Raw genomic sequence first — 22,305 nt, 5'->3', positions numbered from 1 at the left:
TCCATGATTACGTTGAAAACAAAGTCAAATGCTGGATTCAAATTATAAAACATACATATATATAACATATATATATTTGCTGAAAATTGGAACATTATTATTAAACCAATTTTAATTCACATTTGAAACTCTGATATATTCTACCAGATTTTTAAGCGAAGAAGGCGTTACAAATGGTGCACACCTAAAATTTTGAAACAAAATGTTGCGTTTTTTAGACATTTATTATTTTATTTTTTGTGATTATAAATTTTGCAGCATTTAGATTATTCCAAAATTAAAACAATGCTCTGCTTTCATTTTTTTTTGCATCTTGAAAATTCCCCAAATAAAAGTAACTGCCGTAAAATTTTGTCTCAAAATTTATTTAAAACTAAAATTAATTTCCTAAATGCACCCAGGGATATAAAACTAAATTTTGATGTATATGCAAAGGCTTTTGAATTGAGCTCATTTGAAAGGTTCTCTAAATCTCTGAATTGCTAATGTAACGTCCTGCGGCAGAACTATTTAATTCTAACATAAAAAAAAAACTTTGTGAAATGGTAATAACTCTTCATAAGGAAATCTGGGTCAGTACTTTAACAGTTTAACAAAGTTGGGCACCCCTGCATAACAATAGGTTATTTTCATCTCCAAATTATTTTTTAAATTTGTTTATGCAGTATCTTCAAAACTCGAGATTTTCTCAAAAGAAAAAAAACGCGGTAAAACATGTAATTTGTACTTACTTTGCGTGCTAAGTTTAGTACAAAAAGTAAACTTTTAGAATTTCACAAAGTCACACCGGCTCACGGTATCTCCGTCCAGTCAGATTTAGACCGGGCAAGCCCCGGGGACAAAACTGCCAACCATCAGTTACCGCACATGCTCAACTATTTGCCGGTTTGTACTTTATTACTGTATGCTGTGACTACTGCTGCTGCTGCGGTTCTCTTCCAGTTTGATAACCATCAGAAACAAAACCTCCTTCTTTCCCGTGCAAAACGAGGCTTCAGCTCTGGTTAACTCTAGCAATGTTGACGGACACATTTGCGGGCGAAACTTTCCGTCAAAAAAAGCTAGTTCCTCTAATTAAAATCCTTCATCTTTGGGGGCGATTAAACATGATGCTTTCTTGACGATGAGGACCGACCTCTACCAAAACCCAAAACAACAACAAGCTTAACTTAAGCTCAGGTTCCGTCTGCAAATTTTCTCCAACCAGAGAGGAAACTGCTAACGATGCGACATTTGAATCCCAGCATCAAAGTTGCAGTTTGGCGCGCATATCAGTCGCTGGCTTTAATGTGGTTTAATGTTTTTCGCCGTTTTGTTTTTTCCTCTCTCAATCCAACTAGCAGCGTGGTAAGCATCCAAGTCCGGTAATTTTCATTAAATGTTTTTTTTTTCCCGCCAGTGTTTTGCATCTACCTGGTTGACGAAAGATGATGTCAGGGCACTGGTGGTTTTGTCACCAGTTTCTGGAAGTTCCATCGCGGGTGTTTGGATGTTTGCAATTGAATGGTTCTTCCGTTTGTTTGCTTTTGTAACGAAACCATTTGAGGAAGTTGTGGTCATTGGTATTGCATAATAAAGCGATATCTTGCAGGTTTCACTTTTCAATTAATTAATAGAAATTGACTGTCAAAATGTTTCACATGATGAGTAAAATAAGTACGGTAAAACAAGAAAAAACAAAGATTTTAGATTCGCAAACTTTACCACTTTCGATAATGTAAGTTCCAACATAACTTGGCCCATATTAATAAAGACTAAAGCAAAAAAAAACAACAAAATTTCAAGAAGAATTAAAAACAACTACAGTCCAGACTCGATTTTCCGATAATCAAATCAAGAAAAAACTTTTTTTTTCGTTGTTTTATTTTAGATTGTTGAGTTTTAGTATGCCCGTAAACTACTCTAAAGTGATTAAGAATTTTTAAATCCAAGATGGCGGCCAAAATAGCGATGATGAAATATTGGAAATTGCCATTTTATAATTTTACCGGCAATCAAACATTCAAATTCGACTAAAATTGGGTCGAAGAACTCGAATTTGACGTTTACAGTAAGAAAATAACAAAATCGAAAAAAATGTTGTTCGTGATTTGATTATCCGAAGTGAAAATTAGCATCTTCGGATAATTAAAACCTTTTATAATCAGTTCGTCACATTTTAGTTTCACTTCGACCAACCAACGAAGTACAAACTTAAAAAGTGTCAAACGAAAAAGTGACCAACCACCGGGGGCTGAGTGTAATACCAAGTAATAAACTGGAAAAAGTTTGTTTTTATCACAAACAGAATTTAAAAAAAGTATTTACGCGCCTTGATCCGACGTTCCGTGTTCAACTGATTCGCGTTCGAACAAAACCGTCGAATTTTTTTTTATATATAGATACTATTACAGAAATAAAAAAAGGTGCAAAAAAAATTTGTACACCTTTCGAAAAATTAACATAAATAAAGTTATTTGTTCACAAATCATAATAAAACCAGACTCCCAACTCCAAATTGGCATCCTTGACTGATTTAAAAAATAATTTGTATTGAACATAAAGTTTACTAAATGCTTAGTATAAAAGTTTATATAACTCTGGAAATTCTATATAAAAATTATCTAAACTTAATTCTGCAAACTATCAATTTAACTAAATGTCAATATATTACCATAACATTGCTAAATAAACATTCTGGAGTGGGTATAACACCGTTTTGGGGGTCTTTGTATCGATAGAATAGATTTTTCGTTGGAATTTCGTACCAACCCGGAATTGCGTCGTCGGAAAATCCGCTGGCATCTGAATCGGTCCACAATTCACATGTCAACCTATGAGGCAGCAAAAAGGGCATAAAATTTCCGATCTTTTGATACCCATACATCTAGGTTTTCTATAAAACCCACGTTTTTAACTACCTAAAAATGACAAAAAGTCAGAATCGACCAAAAATGACATGGGACAATTATGCGTAGAACGCTAGTGAAATTGATTTTTTCGCGATTATTCCACCCCTGCCTGAAGGTCGAAACTACGTTTTTTTGCCTGAAGGTCATACATTTTGAAATAATGTTTTTTTTCTGGATTCTAGATTTTGTGAAATTGCAAAGTGAAAAAAGAAGAAAATGCTACTTAGTTGTAATATTTTGTAAAAACTTTATTACTGTGTATTAATAGTATGTCAAAGTAATAAATGCTATCGTGAAGATACAAAACGAGGAATCAACCCCACGGATAAGCGCAATAGTTTAATTGCCAACTTAATTCTTTCAAGATGCTCACCAACATAACTGATGACCGCTCGTTACGACAAAACACTTGAGCTCTTCTCAGAATGCCTCCGTTATAGACCCCAAAGATCTTATCTCCGCCAGTCCCGTATGCAACCGTTCAAAACACACGCCAAACAGCTGATTTTTTTCGTCGATGTTCGTCGAGCTGAATACCGCGCTTTAACCCCAAAATCAACCATTCTCGGGCGGTGCTATCTAAATCCCTTCAAAACGAGCACCAATTACGAAAAAGATCCAATCTGGCCGGCGAAACTGACTAAGCCAAGCAACACCTTCCCAGCGTGGTCAATTGCGATGCGCGCTCGCGAAACTAATTTACGTCACGATCATAAATTTCGTAACGTTACAACAAGAAACACCACCGACACCAGCAGCAGAGGGGTGAGCATGTTTTATTGCAACACCTTTGTGGACCTTAGAGTCGGCACTTCGACTTGGTGGACGACGCGGTGAGGGGTAGAACGTATCGAAGGTCTCATTTTCGCCGGGCATTGCGACCATGTCCAAGTTTTTAATTACTGTTTTGAGTTTTGTTTTCCACTGTTGTTCTTGGATTTAACTTTTCTTGCAAAAGTTTTTTTTAATCAAATTCAATACATTAAATTTTGTTTTTTATTGTTTATTGAATTTGCCATAAATGTACACTTTTTAAATTAAAAATTAACTTGATGACAGTTTTTAAAATAATCTTTGAAAATTGTCAATTCAACATTTTCAAAACCAAATAACAGAATATGTGGATGCAACTAGAAAAAAAAATCTTTTTCGAAAGTCCAACTCAAGAATCACCATACAACCTGTGGTCACTGGACAAAGGAGGAAAGTGTCAGTCAGTTTCATGTTGTTGTTTTTGCATCGGAGGCCACCCGGCAAACCGCTCTACTTTGTACAATAAAAAATAGAGATATTTTTTTTAAAAATATTACATCTTTTTTTCCGAAGTTGCAAAAGAACTGATTCAAAACATTTTTAGATTTGTTAAAAAAAAAAAACAATGAATTTAAACAAAGAAATTTTAACGTCGTTTTTTCCAACTGTGAAAAAAGACCTCGTCACCAGCCCCAACCAGAGGGGGGGTTGGCGATTTCATTTTCCAACCCCGGTTGAGTGCACGTTGAGTTTGCAATTGTTATAAGGAAGAGTGATTTAATTAGCTGATGATTGTTATCCGAGCATTCGTTGGTGAAGGTTGTCTGAATCAACATGACTCGTCGCGTCCCGGCGCAAAACGCCGGCAATATTGCCCTACCTGCGGCTCAAGCAGGCAAAAAAGTGGGAATTTCCAAAAGGAAGGTTGAGGCCTCAACTGATGGCCAAAAACCGGGAATTTCCAAAAGGAAGGTGCTTTTGGAAGTGACATCGAACAGCAAAAAGACGAAAAAGAGCGACGGTACTGTACCGATGGATGAGGAGGAGGAGAACTCTTCGTCGCACGAGGAGCAGCTATTGAAGAACAACAAGTTTGCTGGACTGCCTGACGAGGACCAGGTAGCGGAAGCAAAGGAGAATGAAGTGAAACAGCGAAAGGAGAAACTGCCTCCTTTTTATGTGCGGCAATCAGCAGCAACGATCGACTTTCGTGCGGGGCTGGTTGAACTCATCAAGTCTGGGAAAGTCCTAGGCAACATTCGTCTGTGTCAGGACGGATTTAAGGTGCTGGTGCAATCCAGGCAGCACTATCAACTGGTCAAGGATTACTTGACCGAAAACGAGGCGGAGTACTTTACCCATGATGTCGTCATGGATAAGCCGTTCAAAATCGTCGTCAGAGGTCTGTACGACATGCCAGTGGAGGAATTAGCTGCCGAGCTAAAAGTTTTGAAACTGGATGTGTTGGCCGTGCACAAAATGAGCCGACGCAACAAAGACATCAAGTACCGTGACCAGCTCTACCTGCTGCATTTGGCTAAGGGATCGACGACGCTTCCTGAGCTGAAGGCAATTCGAGCGGTTTTCAACATTATCGTGTCGTGGGAGCGATACCGACCAGTGCATCGTGACGTCACACAATGCTTCAACTGCCTGGGCTTCGGGCACGGAGGTAAGAACTGCCACCTGAAGCGTCGTTGCGCCAAATGTGGTACCGATGCGCACATCACATCCCAGTGCATCCAAGATTCGCTGGTGAAGTGCCTCAACTGCAACGGTGAGCACTCGTCAACCGACCGAAAGTGCCCCAAGAGAGCTGAGTTCGTGAAAATTCGGCAGCAAGCATCGACGAAGAATCAGCCTCAGCGTCGTAGAACTCCTCCAGCCCTGGTGGAGCAAAATTTCCACCTCTTCAACCGCGACGCCAGGTCCCGAACTTGGCACCGTTGCCGTTGGATCCCAGGAAGAGAGCTGAGATGAATCATCCACGGCCGGGTTCCAGCCAGGAGCCGAGACCGCCACCACCGGGCTTCAGCCAGGAGCCAAGACCAACCCAAGAACCAGCAGTTGAGGAAAATGGTAATGATCTTTACACCTCAACCGAACTCCTCAATATTTTCAAACAGATGTCCGCTGCACTGCGTGGATGCAAAACCAAGACCCAGCAGATTGAAGTGCTGACCTCGTTCGTCATCCAGTATGGATCGTAGGTCCCTCAAGCTGCTGAATTGGAACGCTTGCTCCATTAGGAGGAAGAACTTAGAGCTGGTGGATTTTCTTCGCGAGAAGGAGATCGACGTAGCTGCCATCACGGAAACTCATCTGAAGCCCGGTGAAAAAGTTTATCTGCAAAACTACAAGATCGCGACGCAGCTCGATAGGACCACCTCTGGAGGAGGAGGTGTGCTTGTCGCTGTTCATCGTGATCTCAAGCCACGCCGGCTGCCACACTTCAAGCTGGACATCATCGAGGCCGTTGGGGTGGAAATTCCCACTTCGGTTGGCCCAGTACTCTTCATTGCTGCATACTGCCCACGTCAGGTGAATGCCAGAGATGGTTCAGCAGCAAAACTGAAGAGCGATATCCAGAAGCTGACACGGCGGAGCGCAAAGTACATCATCGCTGGTGACCTCAACGCGAAGCATGAAGTTTGGGGCAACAGCAGGAGGAATCGGAACGGAGTGATTCTGCACAACGATCTGCAAAACGGATACTACAACGTTGTGAGTCCGGATCGTCCAACGAGGGTGGCTCGGTCTGGGAATCACTCAATCATCGACTTCTTCATTACCAATATGGCTGAGAACGTGGCTCATCCTGAGGTGTTTGAAGAGTTGAGTTCTGATCACTATCCGGTGGTTGTGGAGGTTGGAGCTTCCGTTACTCCGCAGCGGCAACCAACCCGGAAAGATTACCACAACGTTGACTGGCAGCAGTTTCAGCAAGTGGTAGACAGCAACATCGACTATGATCAACACCCGGAAACTTCTGCTGATATTGATCGTTCGCTGGAGGTGATCCAGCAGGCTATCAACCAAGCAGAGGCTGCCAACGTTCGGGAGGTTCCTGTTAATTTTAAGGTAACTGATATTGACGTAGATACTAAACACTTGATTAGACTTAGGAATGTTTATAGGAGACAATATCAACGGACTGGGGACTATGACAAAAGATTTCAGTGAACAATTTGAACAAAATCATACAAGACCGACTTGACAATATCAGAAATCAAGAATTTTCAAAACATGTAAGCCAGCTTGGGAATTATTCAAAACCATTTTGGAAACTTTCAAAAGTTCTTAAAAACAAACCAAAGCCTATTCCTCCTCTTATTGTTGAGGATTCTCCTTTGATTACATCCGAGGAAAAGGCAAATGCACTTGGGCTTCATTTTGTTAGTTCACATAATCTTGGCGCTTCCATGACCAGCCGTAAAGAAACATCAGTTGCCAATAGTATTTCAACAATCAATGACTCTACCTTTGAATTTCCTGCAGATTCCCATGTTTCTGGTGAGGAAGTCAAAGTTGCAGTTAAACAAATGAAAAATATGAAAGCTCCTGGCTTTGATAACATTTTAATCTGGTGTTGAAAAAACAGAGTGATCAGTTCTTTCAACATCTAGCCAATATTTTCAATAAATGTTTGCAACTTGGTTACTTCCCCACCAATTGGAAGCTGGGCAAAGTCATACCAATTTTGAAGCCTCAAAAGATCCAACATCGCCAACAAGTTATCGTCCCATTAGTCTTTTGAGTAGTCTGTCCAAACTCTTTGAGAAGGTCATCTATTCAAGGCTTTTGGATTTTACCAACGATAATAATATAATTTTGAATGAGCAGTTTGGCTTCCGAAAGGGCATAATACTGCTCATCAGCTTACGAGAGTAACTAAAATCATCAAGCAGAACAAGCTTGAGTCTAAATCAACTGCTATGGCTTTGTTGGATGTTGAGAAGGCTTTTGACAATGTTTGGCATGATGGTTTGATACATAAACTGTATTTATACGGTTTTCCAATGTATCTTATCAAAATTATCCAGCACTATCTTTCGGAGAGATCGTTCAGGGTTTTTCTGAATGGGATTGCTTCTGGATTATTCAACATTGATGCTGGGGTTCCCCAAGGAAGTATTCTTGGCCCACTTCTGTACAATATTTTTACATCTGATTTGCCTACTCTTCCTGGTAATGGTGTGTTGTCACTTTTTGCTGATGACACTGCCGTTATTTATAAGGGTAAAATAACCAGATATTTAGTTGGCCGTCTTCAGAAGGGTCTTGACGTTCTTTCCGAATACTTTGGCGACTGGAAAATTCGCATAAATGCAGCCAAAACTCAAACCATCATTTTTCCACTTTCCAAATCGGCCAGATTTGCCCCAAAGGATGATGTTTTGATAAAAATGAATGATGTTTCGATACCCTGGTCAAAGGAAGTTGTCTATTTAGGTCTCATACTTGACTCGAAACTATTGTTTCGGCAGCATGTAGATAAAATATTGAACAAGTGCAGCATTCTCATCAGGTGTTTGTATCCTTTAATTAACAGAAAATCAAAGCTATCTTTGAAAAATAAGCTAGCAGTTTACAAACAAATAATTTACCCCGTTATTGAGTATGCAGTACCTGTTTGGGAGTGTTGCGCTAGAACTCATAAATTGAAGCTCCAGCGTGTCCAAAACAAGGTACTCAAAATGGTTTTGAATGTTCCTGGCTGGACAAGATCAAGTGAGGTTCATGAATTAGCAGAAGTAAAAATGTTGGATCAGAAGATTCAAGAAAAATGTTTGAAATTCAGGGAAAAATGTGCTATATCTGAATACCCCTTGATTCAAGGATTGGTTTAGTTTATGGTAAGATTAAGTTAGTTTTAGGTTAGGTTATGTTTTCTTAATTTTTTTCCTCATTGTACCTAGTGTTACAAAAATGATAAATCATATACTTTTAAAGTTAAGAAAATGAACAGTGTTTAAATCACGAAAAGCAAACTAAAGCTGAAGAGCCACAGCTGACCACTTATTATGTAAACCAAATGTAATTATTATAAGAAAGATTCAATAAAGTATATTTAATTCAAAAAAAAAAAAAAATTAGCTGATGAACGTTTGTAGTTTCGACCCTCGTCGGGGTCTCCACACGTAAGGGGTGGCCACAAATCACACGCATTTTACACACGCGCTCGTCGATTATATCTAAATCGAAACTGTCGGGAGATGTCGAGAGTCCGCCGGTCGGACAGACAGTTGGGGGTGTCTGGCTGGGATTGGATAACTCTCCGAGTTTTGGGCGTGACGACGGCAGAGAGGGGTGCGTGCGAAGAGAAATTAATCGAATTTTAAGCCCAAGTTCAAAACTGTTGCCCCCGGCTGAGTGGTTGAGCGGAGAAGATGATCTGCTTGTGCTGACCGGTAGCCATCAATCATTGGGGCACCTTGGACTTGATGAAGATAGATTCATTTGGGAAATGATTTGAGACGTTGCATTTTAATGAGTAGAATCACGAATGCTTAACAAATTTATCTTTAACATTTCGTCGCTGTCGTGCTAACTTGTCGCACGTGTATTTTGGGCCAAACTCATTCAAGAACGCGATTTTGCGCAGCTCACAATGCCTCACCGTTTGACCTTCAGAGATCCCCAAAATTCGAATCAAACCTGATTTTGTCGTGCAATCTTGACACAACCTTAAAATTGATGAAAGTGCGACAATTGGTCCAAGGGATTTTAGTTCAGAACGCGTTTGACACACGAACAAGACCGACTACTGTAAACATTTGCAATTATAACTCGGCACTCCGGCAACCAAATTCAACCAAACTTCGGGACAATGCATAGAATGATCAACCAAACAAAACGTGTTTGTTATTGTTTACAAGGCGTTTACAAGACCCCTCCAAAAGACCACGTGGTTTACGGATGAGCCCCTTCCACCTGTCATGGATTCCGTCAGGTGTTTCGAAGGGAGCAGTCCCTTTGCGCACCAAAAGCAACCATCTCTGATTGCTTCGCAATTTCGCGGGCATTCCTAACAGTACCGCTCTCTTTCTCTGGAAAAGCGGTTTACAATTAAAATCTGTAATTAAATTTTTCACCTACTTTTCAGCCGGTAAGCAAACCCATACACACTAACACATTCTTTGGCTTTGGCTCGTTATCTGCTTTTTCTTCTTTCTTTCTTTCTTTCTTTCTCGTGGCGCCGACAAAAGCCGGCACTTCTCACATTCTTCCCGCGCGAAGAATCAAAACAAAAGCAGTAACACTCCCATCAGCAGCAGTGTTTGCAAAACTATTAAGATTAATGGGTTCGGCCTTTTTCAACAGCTCCGAACACACAATTTAAACCAATAAACATCGGATAAAAGAGCAATAGAAAAAGGAAATTTAGGAGAATAAAGGGAGGAAAGAAAAATCCGCAACAAAACAAAGTGTAGTGAAGTGTTAATTCAATGTAAGTACCCGTTATTGCACAGTTTGCAATCAAATGTGGAGGCTTCACCTCAAAATCGAAACAGAATTAAGACTTTTTGGAATTTGTTTACCTTTCACTGTGTTAATTTTCTAGTCAAATTGACAAATAGGACAAAAAGGAAATAACATGGAGACGCATGGTACTTTCACTTGTTAAGGTCGATTCACACTATTTCGTTGTAAGTTGATTCTTCGCAGAGAAATGTGAAGAGAATTCGCTAAGCACACGTATTTTGTTCAATATTTTCAAAAAATTATAACTCTTTTTCAGAAACAAGGGTCACTCCACTTCCCACGTTACCAACTGGTGCGTTTCGTAGCCCGAAACATGAAAAACCCAATCCCAAACCAAAAAAAAAGAAACAAAAATCCTACTGTTTCAATTTCGTAACGCAATTCTGCCACCACCTTCCTGTGGACTGGTGGTGGCTGGCCTGGCCGAGATCGAATTTCTCCGTTCGGCGTTGTTCTACTTTGAAGTTTCACACACCCAACCAGCGCGCTCAGGTGCCGATCAGGTTCGATTGGGGAGGAGAAGGAGGTTCCGCACATATGTGCCAACAATGCCCGTGGTCCAATTTTTCAGCATTTTACGTCATTCGAAGAAAGCGTGTGTGTTTTTTTTTCTGGGTGAAAATGAAAACAAAAAAAAAACGGGATCGCGACCAGTTCGTAATGGGCGTGACCGGATTTTCCATATGTTTGGGTTGATTTTACGCCCAATTTTACAAGGAAGTTGAAGAATAAAGCGTTATCGCATTGATTTTTATTTATTTTTTTCATTTGTGATCAAGTAAGGCTGGTACTAATATTTTTGATAGTTTTTAACGCCTTTTTAAAGTATTTTTAAATAAGTTTTGGACACAGATCAACAAAAATAGTGCTCTGAATTTTTTTTGTCCATATTCAGACTGTAGTCTCGACTGTCTTTTTGACGAATCTTACATTTTTGAAACTAATGCTTGCAAAACAACTGAACCAGTGTAAAATGCACTTTATAACACTTTTGCATTCTAATGTTGATACTATGGCTTGTTATTTCAATTCTTATGTTTATTTTTTGTTACCCTCACCCAAGAGGGATCCCAACCAGAGCCGAGGGACAAAAACATCAAACAATATTTGCATCGGCCTAATAAGCAGTTTAATTGAAAGTATGAAAGTCTGAAGTACCAAAAGAATAAATTGATTTTTATAATTTATTTCAATTCAAAAATTTATGGGCAAAATCAAAACAATCGATATCGAAACACAATCAACTTTAAATTATCAGATTTTCAGCATTGTTTTCTCTTTTTCGAACACGTTTTGGCTTATTTTGCATTGTCTTAGTTGTGCGTGCTAAAAAAACAAAACAAAAAAACAATTTCATGCAAAATATCAAAAAATGTAATATCTTGGTGTGCAATTCTCTCGGACTTCGAACAACGAGTATTTTCTGTATTTTTGTTTTAAACATTTCAAGTACTTCATCTAAGAATTGAAATCGTCCCGCCCGTGTGGATAAATTGGACCGCGTACTGGACTTACAATCCAAAGGTTGTTGGTTTGAATCCCGCGGCGGGCGCTCTAAAATTCTAAGTGTAAATATGGGTATCCGTGCCGTATTGTGAATTTAGCTGGTAGCTGGATTTTCTGGCATCTTCTCACGGTCATTGGAAACGGTCGTGGGTAAACCTAGGGGTTCCCAATTGGAGTGAAAAAGTTCAATTTATTGAGGTTTTGCAGCGCGACTGTGTTTCAAATGTAGGTGGCGCCAAAATGAGGTTACTTGCCAAAAATCGTATTCCTTTCTGCTGGATTGAAGAACAAAATCGCTTATTTCTCATGATTCCCTGCATCAATCCTAATGAAACTGGTTGCAAAAGACGAGAAAAAAAATTTTGCTTTAAAATAATGTACAACAATTTTTGGGCGCGCAAAAATTTGTTAACTTTTTCTACAAAAAAAACATGTTTTGGAACACGAAAAAATACTTTCTCCGTACATATCAATGAAATAAACAGTTATATAGTTAATAACAGATGTGTTAACGTATATTCAAAAAAATTTATTGATTTTTGACAGACTTCCTTACCAAATTGCCCAAATTACTATCTTTTTTAAAATTTATAGTTTTCTCATAGAAAAATCAAACAAATATTAGAAAGTTGTACACCAAATTGTTGGAAATAATTTTTCTCATCCGAATCCAGCATAAGTTTTATAAAAATGTTGATTATGAAGGAAAAAACACGTTTTTTCAAAAAATCATAGGTTTACGCTATTTGTTCATAGGTGGCGACATGTGTCTTTTAGCTTTGCTGCAAATCCTCTATCCAGATTTTTAAGTGAAGATGGCGTTACCAATAGTGCACGTCCGAAATGTCAAAATCGCGCAGTGGTGCCAACATTAGAAAAAAAAGTGTGACTGTCATGCCATGGCACAGTTTTTTTTGTAATGTTGGTATCACTGCGTGATTTTGACAATTCGGGCGTGCACCATTCGTAACGCCATCTTCGCTTAAAAATCTGGATAGAAAAATTATGGATTAAAATTTTGATTTTTCAGCACTTCTCCGACATCAGGAATAATTGTTTGAACATGCTCGAAAAAAAATTTATACAGTCGGAAAAATATTATTTTTCTTGAAAAAAGTTTCATTTTTATCCAAATGATCACCCCTAATTCTGGCTCGATGCCGCCATCATGCGACCGCGTGCTCCGTTTGTTTGTCAACATATCGCAGCTGGATGGCGAGACGAAGTGAAGGGGGGAGAGGTTTTGACATGTTTATGCCCGCATCTGGCCCGCCGCCTGTTTCGTCGGTCGTTGAGCCGACGTTCGTTTCCAACGACCGAGTCCAGCAAGGTACTGATCGTACAATATTATTTTCAATTAGCAAAAATTTCAAAAGATTACAGAAATTAAAAAAAAAACAATTTATAGATGTAATAAAAATTACGTAATTTAATTTTTTTAATGAGCTATTTTGTAAATTTGGCCCTCAAGCTCATTTGAGCTTCAAATTTGGCCCGGCCTTCAACAACTTTGAGCATCCCTGTTTTACATGAAGAATTCGTAAAATTTTCATCAATTTATGTTGTACTTCACTTTTTTTTTTGCAAATTATTAAAAAAATACTCAAAAAAGATGAAAGATACAACCTTTTAAACTTTCAAAAAATCAAAATTCTACATTTTCTTACTGTGATGTCTTTTTTACAATTTCGCAGCTATCCATTCAAAAATGATATCCAAATTTTCACACTTAAATCAAATTGACATTAAACTTTGTAGGTTAGGACCCGGTCGATAGGAAGCACTCATTAAACTTTGTGTCTTGGGTAAAGATACACAGAAAATAAATAGAATAAGGAATTTTGAGAAGATTTGAGAATTTTAACCTAAAAATGGGTAAAAATGTGAATTTCAACAGAAAATTATGTAAATTTCACCAGTTCCTGATGTAAAACTACACATTTTTGACACAAAATCTGTCACCATTCCCAGCTGTAATATTACCAGGATAAATTTTGGAAGATTGAAAACTTGTTTATTTCAATATTCCTTTTTTTGAGTAATTTTATTAAAAAAAAGTTAAATTCAACAGAAACAGCGAAATTTTCCCTAGTTTCTTATTTAAAATTACACTTTTTTAAACCAAATTTGCCACAATGCCCAGGTATAATATTACAATTATTAGTTTTTGTGTGCAGAAAATCCCCAAAATGATAACTTTTTTGGAATGATTTGATTTTAGTATGTGTATAATCAACAAAATGTACACAGTATATAAAATCTGTCCCCAGATGTAGAAAAATTGCTTTTCGACATATTTTCGTCGCTTTTGCAGTTTGCCACTATTCAAACAACCATTTCAGATATATCAACAATAGAGAAAAGTTTGCTCACTTATATTTGAGCTATTTATTACTTTGAAATAGTCAAATGCACTTTATGAAATCATTATTTCATGATCAAAGTTCTGATATAGCAGATTATGACAAACAAAGAAACTCGCTTATTTTTGTGTTCAACAGTTTGCCAATCACGCCAACTTCTTTAGAACTTGAGCTTTGGAATAAAACTATTATTATTATTTTGTTAAGGCAACCCAATCATATCAAAAATTTCAAAAATATTTGTTTATGAACTTTTCATTTTTTATTTCAACAATCTAATCAACCCTCATTTAAAATTTCAAACCGGAAATGACCGTTTAGCAATTACGAATCATTCGGAAATGCCACACACAAGTTCAAACCTAAACGTTTTGAGAATGGTCTTTCCGCGCAAAACCGCCTAATTGAATAAGTGATTTTCCCATTCTTTTCGGCGCAATGCCAATTTCCCACCTGAACTCGAAGTGATTCGAGTTTTTCTCAGTCTCTCTCGCCGAACTCCAACTTCCAACAAGTCAATTTTCGGCGAGAATGCCCGACAGCCGCGCACAGCTCTCAAAACCATTATTTATCGGAACGGGCCGGAAATTCGATCGCCCATTGATTGGGTTTTGCGTGCCGCGAGTTCTCTTTTTTTTTGGGTCGAATGTTCTGCACTTCAATCTGCCTGTGTGTGTGTGATTCTTTTGTTCGCGCGAACAATTTGCGGAACAAATCGGCGTGTTCCCAAATTAACGTGCGCCCAGATTTGGCCGCGTGGGACATGGTCCAATGGACCATTGGGGCAACACGGCCCAAGAGGGGGAGGGAACAAACGGGATCAATCGTCCGGAAAGGTGAATTCAAAGTCGGCGCGTTTGGAGGTCAGATTTTTTGTTTATTGTTTTCTGTTTTGGTGGAAATATTATTACAAATATTATTTAGGTCTGTTTTACCAATCTGAAATGTTTGACCTAGTTTTGATTATTCGTGACAATAATGCTCAAAAAACGCCAGTCAAGCTCAACTTTACATAAATTCCCAAGACCCCACGGAAAGCGTCTGTGCAAACCCGCGATCCTTAACCATGAAAAATCGATCGTTTCGCTCCACCACGTTCAAACTTTTTACCCAAGCAGCTCGACAAAGTAAAGTTAGCACAAATTAAACGGATAATTCGATTAAACGCCAAAGCAAATAAATAAATCTTTCTCCGGATCAGAGCTCGAAAGAAAAACGGGACCACAAACAAGAGACTTGCGCGATGGCGTAACGCAAGGCAAGTGACGAACCCCTTTCCTAGAGTGCCCAGATCGAATCGATGTTGTTATCCGCGCCAAATTCGTCGCGTGAAATATAGAAATTTTTTGCCAACGATATTTGAGCACGCGTGCCCAATATCACGCAACCACACGTGTGTTAAGATATGTTGCATGAATTGGCCAAACCTCATTAGCAAGGTAATCCAATTAGCTGGTGGGAAAGGGGCTCTTACAAGAAGCGAACAAATTGCTGCTGCACTTTCTGGCCTTTAAATAAAAATGGACTCTTATTCACAACCACACCAGCTAAGCAGCTAATCGTGTAGAGCGACATGTAGAAAGTGTAAATTGCCGGCATTTTTTGTCGTCCACTTTCTTCGAACGCCCGGCTCTATTGTTTCTCTGCACTATCTTTGTTTGTGCAAAGGCCAAAATAGTTGACCTGGCAAAGTGGTGGAGAGCCTTATCACGACGGAAACATCCGCGAACTGTGGTGCACTGTGGGCTTGCAGGAGGTCAAAATTCAAAACTAGAAATGAAAATTAATTTTGATGATTTATTCAATTAAAATTCATAATAGGTTTTGTTACAACAAACATCCCAAAGAATTTTGTTTTTTGATGACTTAATTACAAATTAGAGATATGTTGAAAACTTAAATTTTTTTTTTGTTACTGGATAACAAATTGAAAAAAAAAACATTTCTTTATAAACAGAGTTGTTCACTAAGATTTCGCAAATCGACTTTTCTTTGATTTTTTATTTAAATGAAACTGAAATGAAACAAAGAAACAATTTTGCATCAATAGTTTTTTCATACAAGTCTCCATACCATTTTTGGGGCTGGAAATTCTGTACTCTGTGGATATTTTTTTTTATCGACACCAAGTCTTCGGCAAAATTAATTTAAAGTTGAATTCCCAAATTACGTACTTTTTAATGTTCTTGTTTTTTATGTTTAGAAGACTTAAAAGTACTAAAAATTACCCATGAAAAAGTATTTTTTGAAAGCTGAGAAATTTTCTTTTATTGAATGCTCTTGTAATTTTTCAATGTTAATGTTAATCAGCGCCGTACCTAGGGGTTGGCGCGGTTGGCGACCGCTAAGGGCGCCAGCCCTTGGGGGGCGCCGAAATCGATGATTGTACAAAATTTTCATGTCAACTATAACATCCTCATTAGATATTTGAAACAGAAAGGGCGCCGAATTATGAAATAGAATTACAAATAACTAGATAATTTGGTTTCAAATAATAAAAAAAATATTTAGGGGCGCCAAAATCAATTGTATGAATATTTCTATCGAAATGTTTTTTTGAAAATTCAAGTGGCAGAAAATTAAAGAAGTTCTAGTACCTAGAGCTTCTCAAAATAAATACACGTTTAAGTTTATACCGTTGTATAATGCAGTTTATGTCATACCTTCCAGACTAAAAAAATGTCCAACTATACGTTATTTTCACGTTAATTTGGCTGTGAATCACAATCAGCCAAATTGAGAAAAAATAAGGTCATATTTTGAGCTTCTTTTAAATAGGAATTATTTTAACATTAAAATATAAACCTTTCTTTTGAAATTTTACGTTCTCGAGCAAGGGTCCTGATTGCTCAAAATCAACCACTCCATTCGCGAGCACAAATAGCAGGCGACGCGATACTGCCCTGATGAATTCCTACTGTTTGTCACTTTCACACCATTCGCTCCCGTACACTCTCTCTTCTACTCTCCTTCTCTCTTTGATCGGCTCAGTCTCCGAACGGCTCAGGCAGGCCGAACGTCACCGATCACTCTGAACTGAAAACATTTTTTCTCTGATGAGCTGCGTTATACTCATTGATTTGGGTTGCCTAAAATCAATGTTATCAGTTAAATTGTGCATTCATTTTGATTTCATAACATTATAGACACCTTTCAAAGAAACTTCCACTAAGAAAAAAATCAAATTGATGGCAAACTGAGGGCATACTGAGGGCAAACTGAGGGCGTGAAGACAAAAATACTGCCGAGCTGGCATTTTGTGAGAATGGCTCTTCGCTGAGCATGATAGTGTGTGAGTGTCGTCGAGCGACGGAGTAGGCAAAAATTTTCACGATGTATTTGTTCGCTGAGTGAACAGTTCGGGCCACTCGCTGGCTGCCTGCGGGTATCATTCGCTCATGAATGCTAGCGGGTTAGAATAGGCGACGAATGGATAGGCGATGAGTGAGTGGTTTCTGTTCATTGAACTGAAAATCAGAACTCTTGTTCTCGAGTAAAAAAATGGCCTTTGAAATATTTTCAGCTTGATTTCCCCTTTTTTAATAAACATCGTGCATAGAAATTTACATACTCTTTTTCAAAAAGCTAGAGTTTTAAATGTGGAAAACTGCTGTAAACTTTCACCGAAAAGACCAACATTATTTGTTTAGAGCAAGTTGTGGCGCTTTAACCACGGCAAATGTAAAAACAAAAAAATAATATTTTATCGAGGTTTAAAAACATTTGTATAGTTTTGCGCAAAACATATTTTTCTGAAATAAAAAAATTAATTTTACGAATTAAAAATTAATCAATGAATACTGATGAAAATAAGATCAATGCAAAACATAATTTAAAAAATAAAATTATGAAATACGGACAAATTACTCGTCAATCCTTAGAAATTTTGGAAACTTCTGATTACAAAACAACTGGACAAATGCATAATAAATTTTAAAACACCTTTTTTAATTGAAATGTTGGAACCGTAGCTTGTAATTTATTTTTTTTTTTACATTTTTATTTTCTTGTTCAGAGTTGAGGACCATTAATTTCAAAAAATATTTGCAAAGGCCTAAATTGATTTTGACGAAATTTTATACTTCAATGAACTAAGCTTGCTGTGATAGATAGAACAAGATAGCTCACAGGCATCGAGTTATTATTTTTTTCAATTTTGAAGAAGGTTTTTTTTTCTTTTTTCGTTGTAATTAACAAAATAAAATCCGAAGCTAAATCAGCTAATTATTTTACGAATCCGGGAAAGTTCTTTGCTTATACAATCAAATACTAGATCAGATCAAACTATGCAGGCTTAAATTTAGCTGACAAGTTATAGCAAAATTTATTATTATTGAGCATTTAATTCTGTGCATTTGTCTGAAAAATAAATAAAAAAAAAAACAAAAACCTGCTATCATTATCGATTTTATGAAATCTGAGAAAATATTCAGCCAATTTAACTCCTATAATAAAATTTCAATTCAACCTATCTTATATTATCTGAAAAATAAAACATAAAATAACTGTGTTTATGAATTTGACCATATTTAGGTCTCCAATTGCAATTATAAAATCAAAACTGATATTGAAGCAATCATTGAAAATTAATATCAATTTATCCAAATGCTTGTAAATTTGGGAGGGGCGTCAAATTGATGTTTTGCCAAGGGCGCCGTAGACCCAAGGTACGGCTCTGATGTTAATCAATGTTAATAAACGAAACTTTTCTGATGTTTCTGATTTCTTCAATAAAAATAATTTAATTTTTTTTAAATCAGCGATTATTTTTGAAAAAGGCCGACAAATAGAACATTTTCCTAATTTCATAATTCACAATAAATTATAAACAGATCAAAAATTGCACTTTTTTTCAATTGAAAATCGTACCAAAAGTTTCCGAGATATCGTCAGTTGAAAATTATAGAGCAAAAAAAATTCATTCGAAATGTATTTTTAATCATGTTATACGTTTTGAATCATTCTACATCAATATTGCAAAAACTTTTAATTTAAGTATTATTATTTTTTCAAAAATACGTAGGTTTGTGAAAATGTGCAATTGTTTTCATAAATGCGTACATTTTGGAAAATTATGAAGCACTTATTAGAACTTCCGAAAAGTTAGCAATGAAACTTCTATAGAAATGGATGAAAAACAGTAGACTTTTTGACAATATATCCTTGTCCGAATTGGCCGGTAATCCATCACAATCCAAAAATATTTAACGCTCTAAGATTTGGTAACATATTCTGAATCAATATTTTAGTTTATTACTTGATTTGTCGTTAAACCTATTTTTTAAGATAATTTGCTAAGGTACCTTAGCCTAACACATTTTCAAAATTGTTGTCAGATTTGAGTTAAAATAGAAAATTCAAAAAGGACCAACGAAATTGCATCCAAACTTGTGGAATAATTGAAAAAAAAACAATGTAAATTTACCACCGAAGAAGTGCACACATACAGTCCACCTTGCTCGTTCTTAATGTAAACATCAAATGACGTGAGCAGGATAGACTGTTAGGTTACACTTCGTAATGCTCTTTTTTATTACTTTTATCTATAAACTTCTAAGAAAATTAACAAGTTTGTTTATTCTGACAAAAATGTATAACCTAAGCCTAATCGGGTGCTTTAATTTAAAACAATGCCATTATTTTTTACAGAAATGTTGTGGTCAAAAAGATATGCTTTATTTGTCTGATTGATTTTTAAATTCTGCTGGTTTTGTTAAGCTTTCATTAGCTTCATCAAAAAAGATTAAACTCCCTTGGTAACATGCAGATTTAACTAAAATAAAGTTAAGAGCAACACTAAATTGATTCAAAATATAAAGATAAAAATATTGAGATTTTGAGTTATTTCAATTTTTCTGAAAATTATTTGTAAAATAAATGCTAAAATGTATGTCTTTTTTCTATAAAGAAGTAAGATAATACCTGTTAATACATTTATCGCTTTGGACACACAATTTGACCCCAATCATGTAAATATTACTTATTAAGTTTAATTTGTTACTTTGATGCTTAATTTTTCTGTCTACATTTTGAAATTATTCTGGCAGACTTGAAATTCTACTGATCATACAATAAATTTCGTCAAGCATTGATTAGCTTTATCATAAAACGCAGAAAACTCGAATTTTGAGCAATCGATCCCACTGTTCCCACCTCACAGCGTAAACGGCCGGAAAACACACGACTCCATCCCCATCTCCCGTGTTTTCACATGTCCGCCTTAATTTGTTAATCGGGAGGAAAATTATCACACCCGTGTTTTGTCTTCATCTCTCTGATTGTAGCAGACTCCAAGAGATCGGAACATAACAATAGTCCCAACCTGCCGTCAGTCGCTGGAATCTGACCAACTAACCAACAGGTCTCTCCTGGGAACCACTTTCTTCTTCTTCTGCTTGGGCCACGTGACAAGTGCGGGAAAATCTACGCGATCTTAGTAGCGCGCTCGCCAACACCAGTTGGCGAGCGAAAGTTCAACGCAATGTCATTCATGAATTCTTCCGTTTCCGTTTCTTCCAGGGACCTGAGCGTGCATCGACGCCGAGAAAGTGCCCCACCTCTCACCCAGAACATATCGGCGTCGGCGTCGTCTTCGGGCGTGGCCAGCTCGTTACGTGATGAATCGTACCTGGAGAAACTGAACAAGTTCAACGAGTTCCGCAACCAGCAACGGCTCGAGCGGATCGCCGAAGGTGTTGCCCTGGAACCGACGACGTCGCCTGGCCGTCGAGGTAGGATTCCCAGCGTGATCGAGGAGGAAAGTGACGGCCTAACGGGAGGTACGCTCAGTGATATCAGCTCGGACGTCGAGGTCAGCTGCGAGGAACGGAAGGCTTTACTCAAAAAGTTTGAGGCTCCGAAGAGTCCGAGATACACGCGACATCGGTCGGACGGGGTAGCTCCGAGGAAGCCCAAGCGATCTGTAGAGTTTTACAGAAACATTAACCGAATTCCGGAGAGCGGTGAACACAGCTTGAACAACGGCAAGAATAGCAATGTCTCCGAGAGGTTCTCGATGCCGACGATGTTGCCCTCGGGGATAGCCAAGAGAAACAAAACACGGTTTTCGAAACCCAACAACTCCATTTACGAGAACGAAGTGGAAGAGTTTGAAAATCAGCACGTGAGAGATACTCTGGGAGATACGTACGCAGTGCAGAGTCCACCCAGTCGGTTCTACAAGAAAAACTCCAGTCCGTATGTGAAACCTGCCGTCCCATGCCGAGTCGCACCAGCGGTCGTCGATACCACACCAAAGAAGCAGGTCAATTTACTGCAGAAATCATCGCGCCCCAAGAGCTTCAAAGACAAGCCAGCTCCTCCACCACCGCTCCCAATGACGGAGCCACCGAAACTGCAGAACCACATGAACGAAAGTAGTTCCGATGCACAGTTCGCAGGATCTTACAAGGGGTTCGAGCTTAACGCGTCCTCAATCTATGACGAGCACGTGATTTCTTCACGTGGATACCGCGGCAACATGACGACGACCAACGCAACCAGCTCATCTGCAAAAGAACGTCGAAAGTCACCCTTCTACCAAACCATCGTCAACAAACACGGCGATCTGGTGGACTACGCGCTCCCGTTCAGTGACACCCAATCCGAGCAAAACTCGTCCAAAAACGGCACCCTGATCAACGACATTCGCGCCTGCGAAGAAGTCATCAACGAGAACTTCGACTTCCTGAACAGCAACGTCCACCCGACGTCCACGGTCCTCATCGACGACTGCACCAGCATGATCAACGAACCGATAAGCGTCCTCAAGCAACGCGCCCCCCACATCGTAACCGATCTCGATCGCTCCCTCCAAAGCAAAAACGAACCCACGGACGAAGTCGACCTGGTAATCCACGAACCCAACGACATCCTGCTCGAACTGGACTCGCTGGAAAAGTGGAGCAAAAGCATCCAGCTATCCGACGACTTCCTGCAGAAACAATTCGCCGAAAAGAGCATGCTCGAACACTTTCAGCGCGCGTCCAGCGCCCTCCTCATCTGCTGGCCCAAAGACGTCCACTACCGGGTCGGGTCGCTGCGCAGCCCCTTCCTGGCCCCGCTCGAGTACTCGTGCGGCCTGTTCCGCAACGCGCCCGTTACGCTGCGCAAGTACTCGCTGAACGTGGAGCGCAGCCTGTACTTTGCCGAGGAGGGCTGCAAGAAGGACTTTGAACTGCTGAACCAAATCAAACACTACGCGATCGCGTCCCTGATGGCCGTTTGCTACGACCCCGGGCTGAACCAGGCCACGCTGGTGCTGGAGCCGTTCGACTTTACGCTCTTCGACTACATTCACAAGATGG

The 22,305-nt window shown here is 38.7% G+C and overlaps 1 protein-coding gene across 1 annotated transcript in view; it reads left to right on the top strand.

Moving 5' to 3' along the window:
* Positions 1-22,305, top strand: part of LOC6041200 — a 57,689-nt gene that overhangs the window by 28,256 nt on the left and 7,128 nt on the right. The window contains exon 2 of the mRNA XM_038262401.1: positions 20,519-22,304. Within this exon, the coding sequence (XP_038118329.1) occupies positions 20,519-22,304 (1,786 nt within the window). The remainder of the gene's footprint in view (positions 1-20,518; position 22,305) is intronic.

This window comes from Culex quinquefasciatus, chromosome 3 (assembly GCF_015732765.1).
Source record: "Culex quinquefasciatus strain JHB chromosome 3, VPISU_Cqui_1.0_pri_paternal, whole genome shotgun sequence".
NCBI lineage: Eukaryota > Metazoa > Arthropoda > Insecta > Diptera > Culicidae > Culex > Culex quinquefasciatus.
This window is presented reverse-complemented; position numbering and strand designations above follow the sequence as displayed.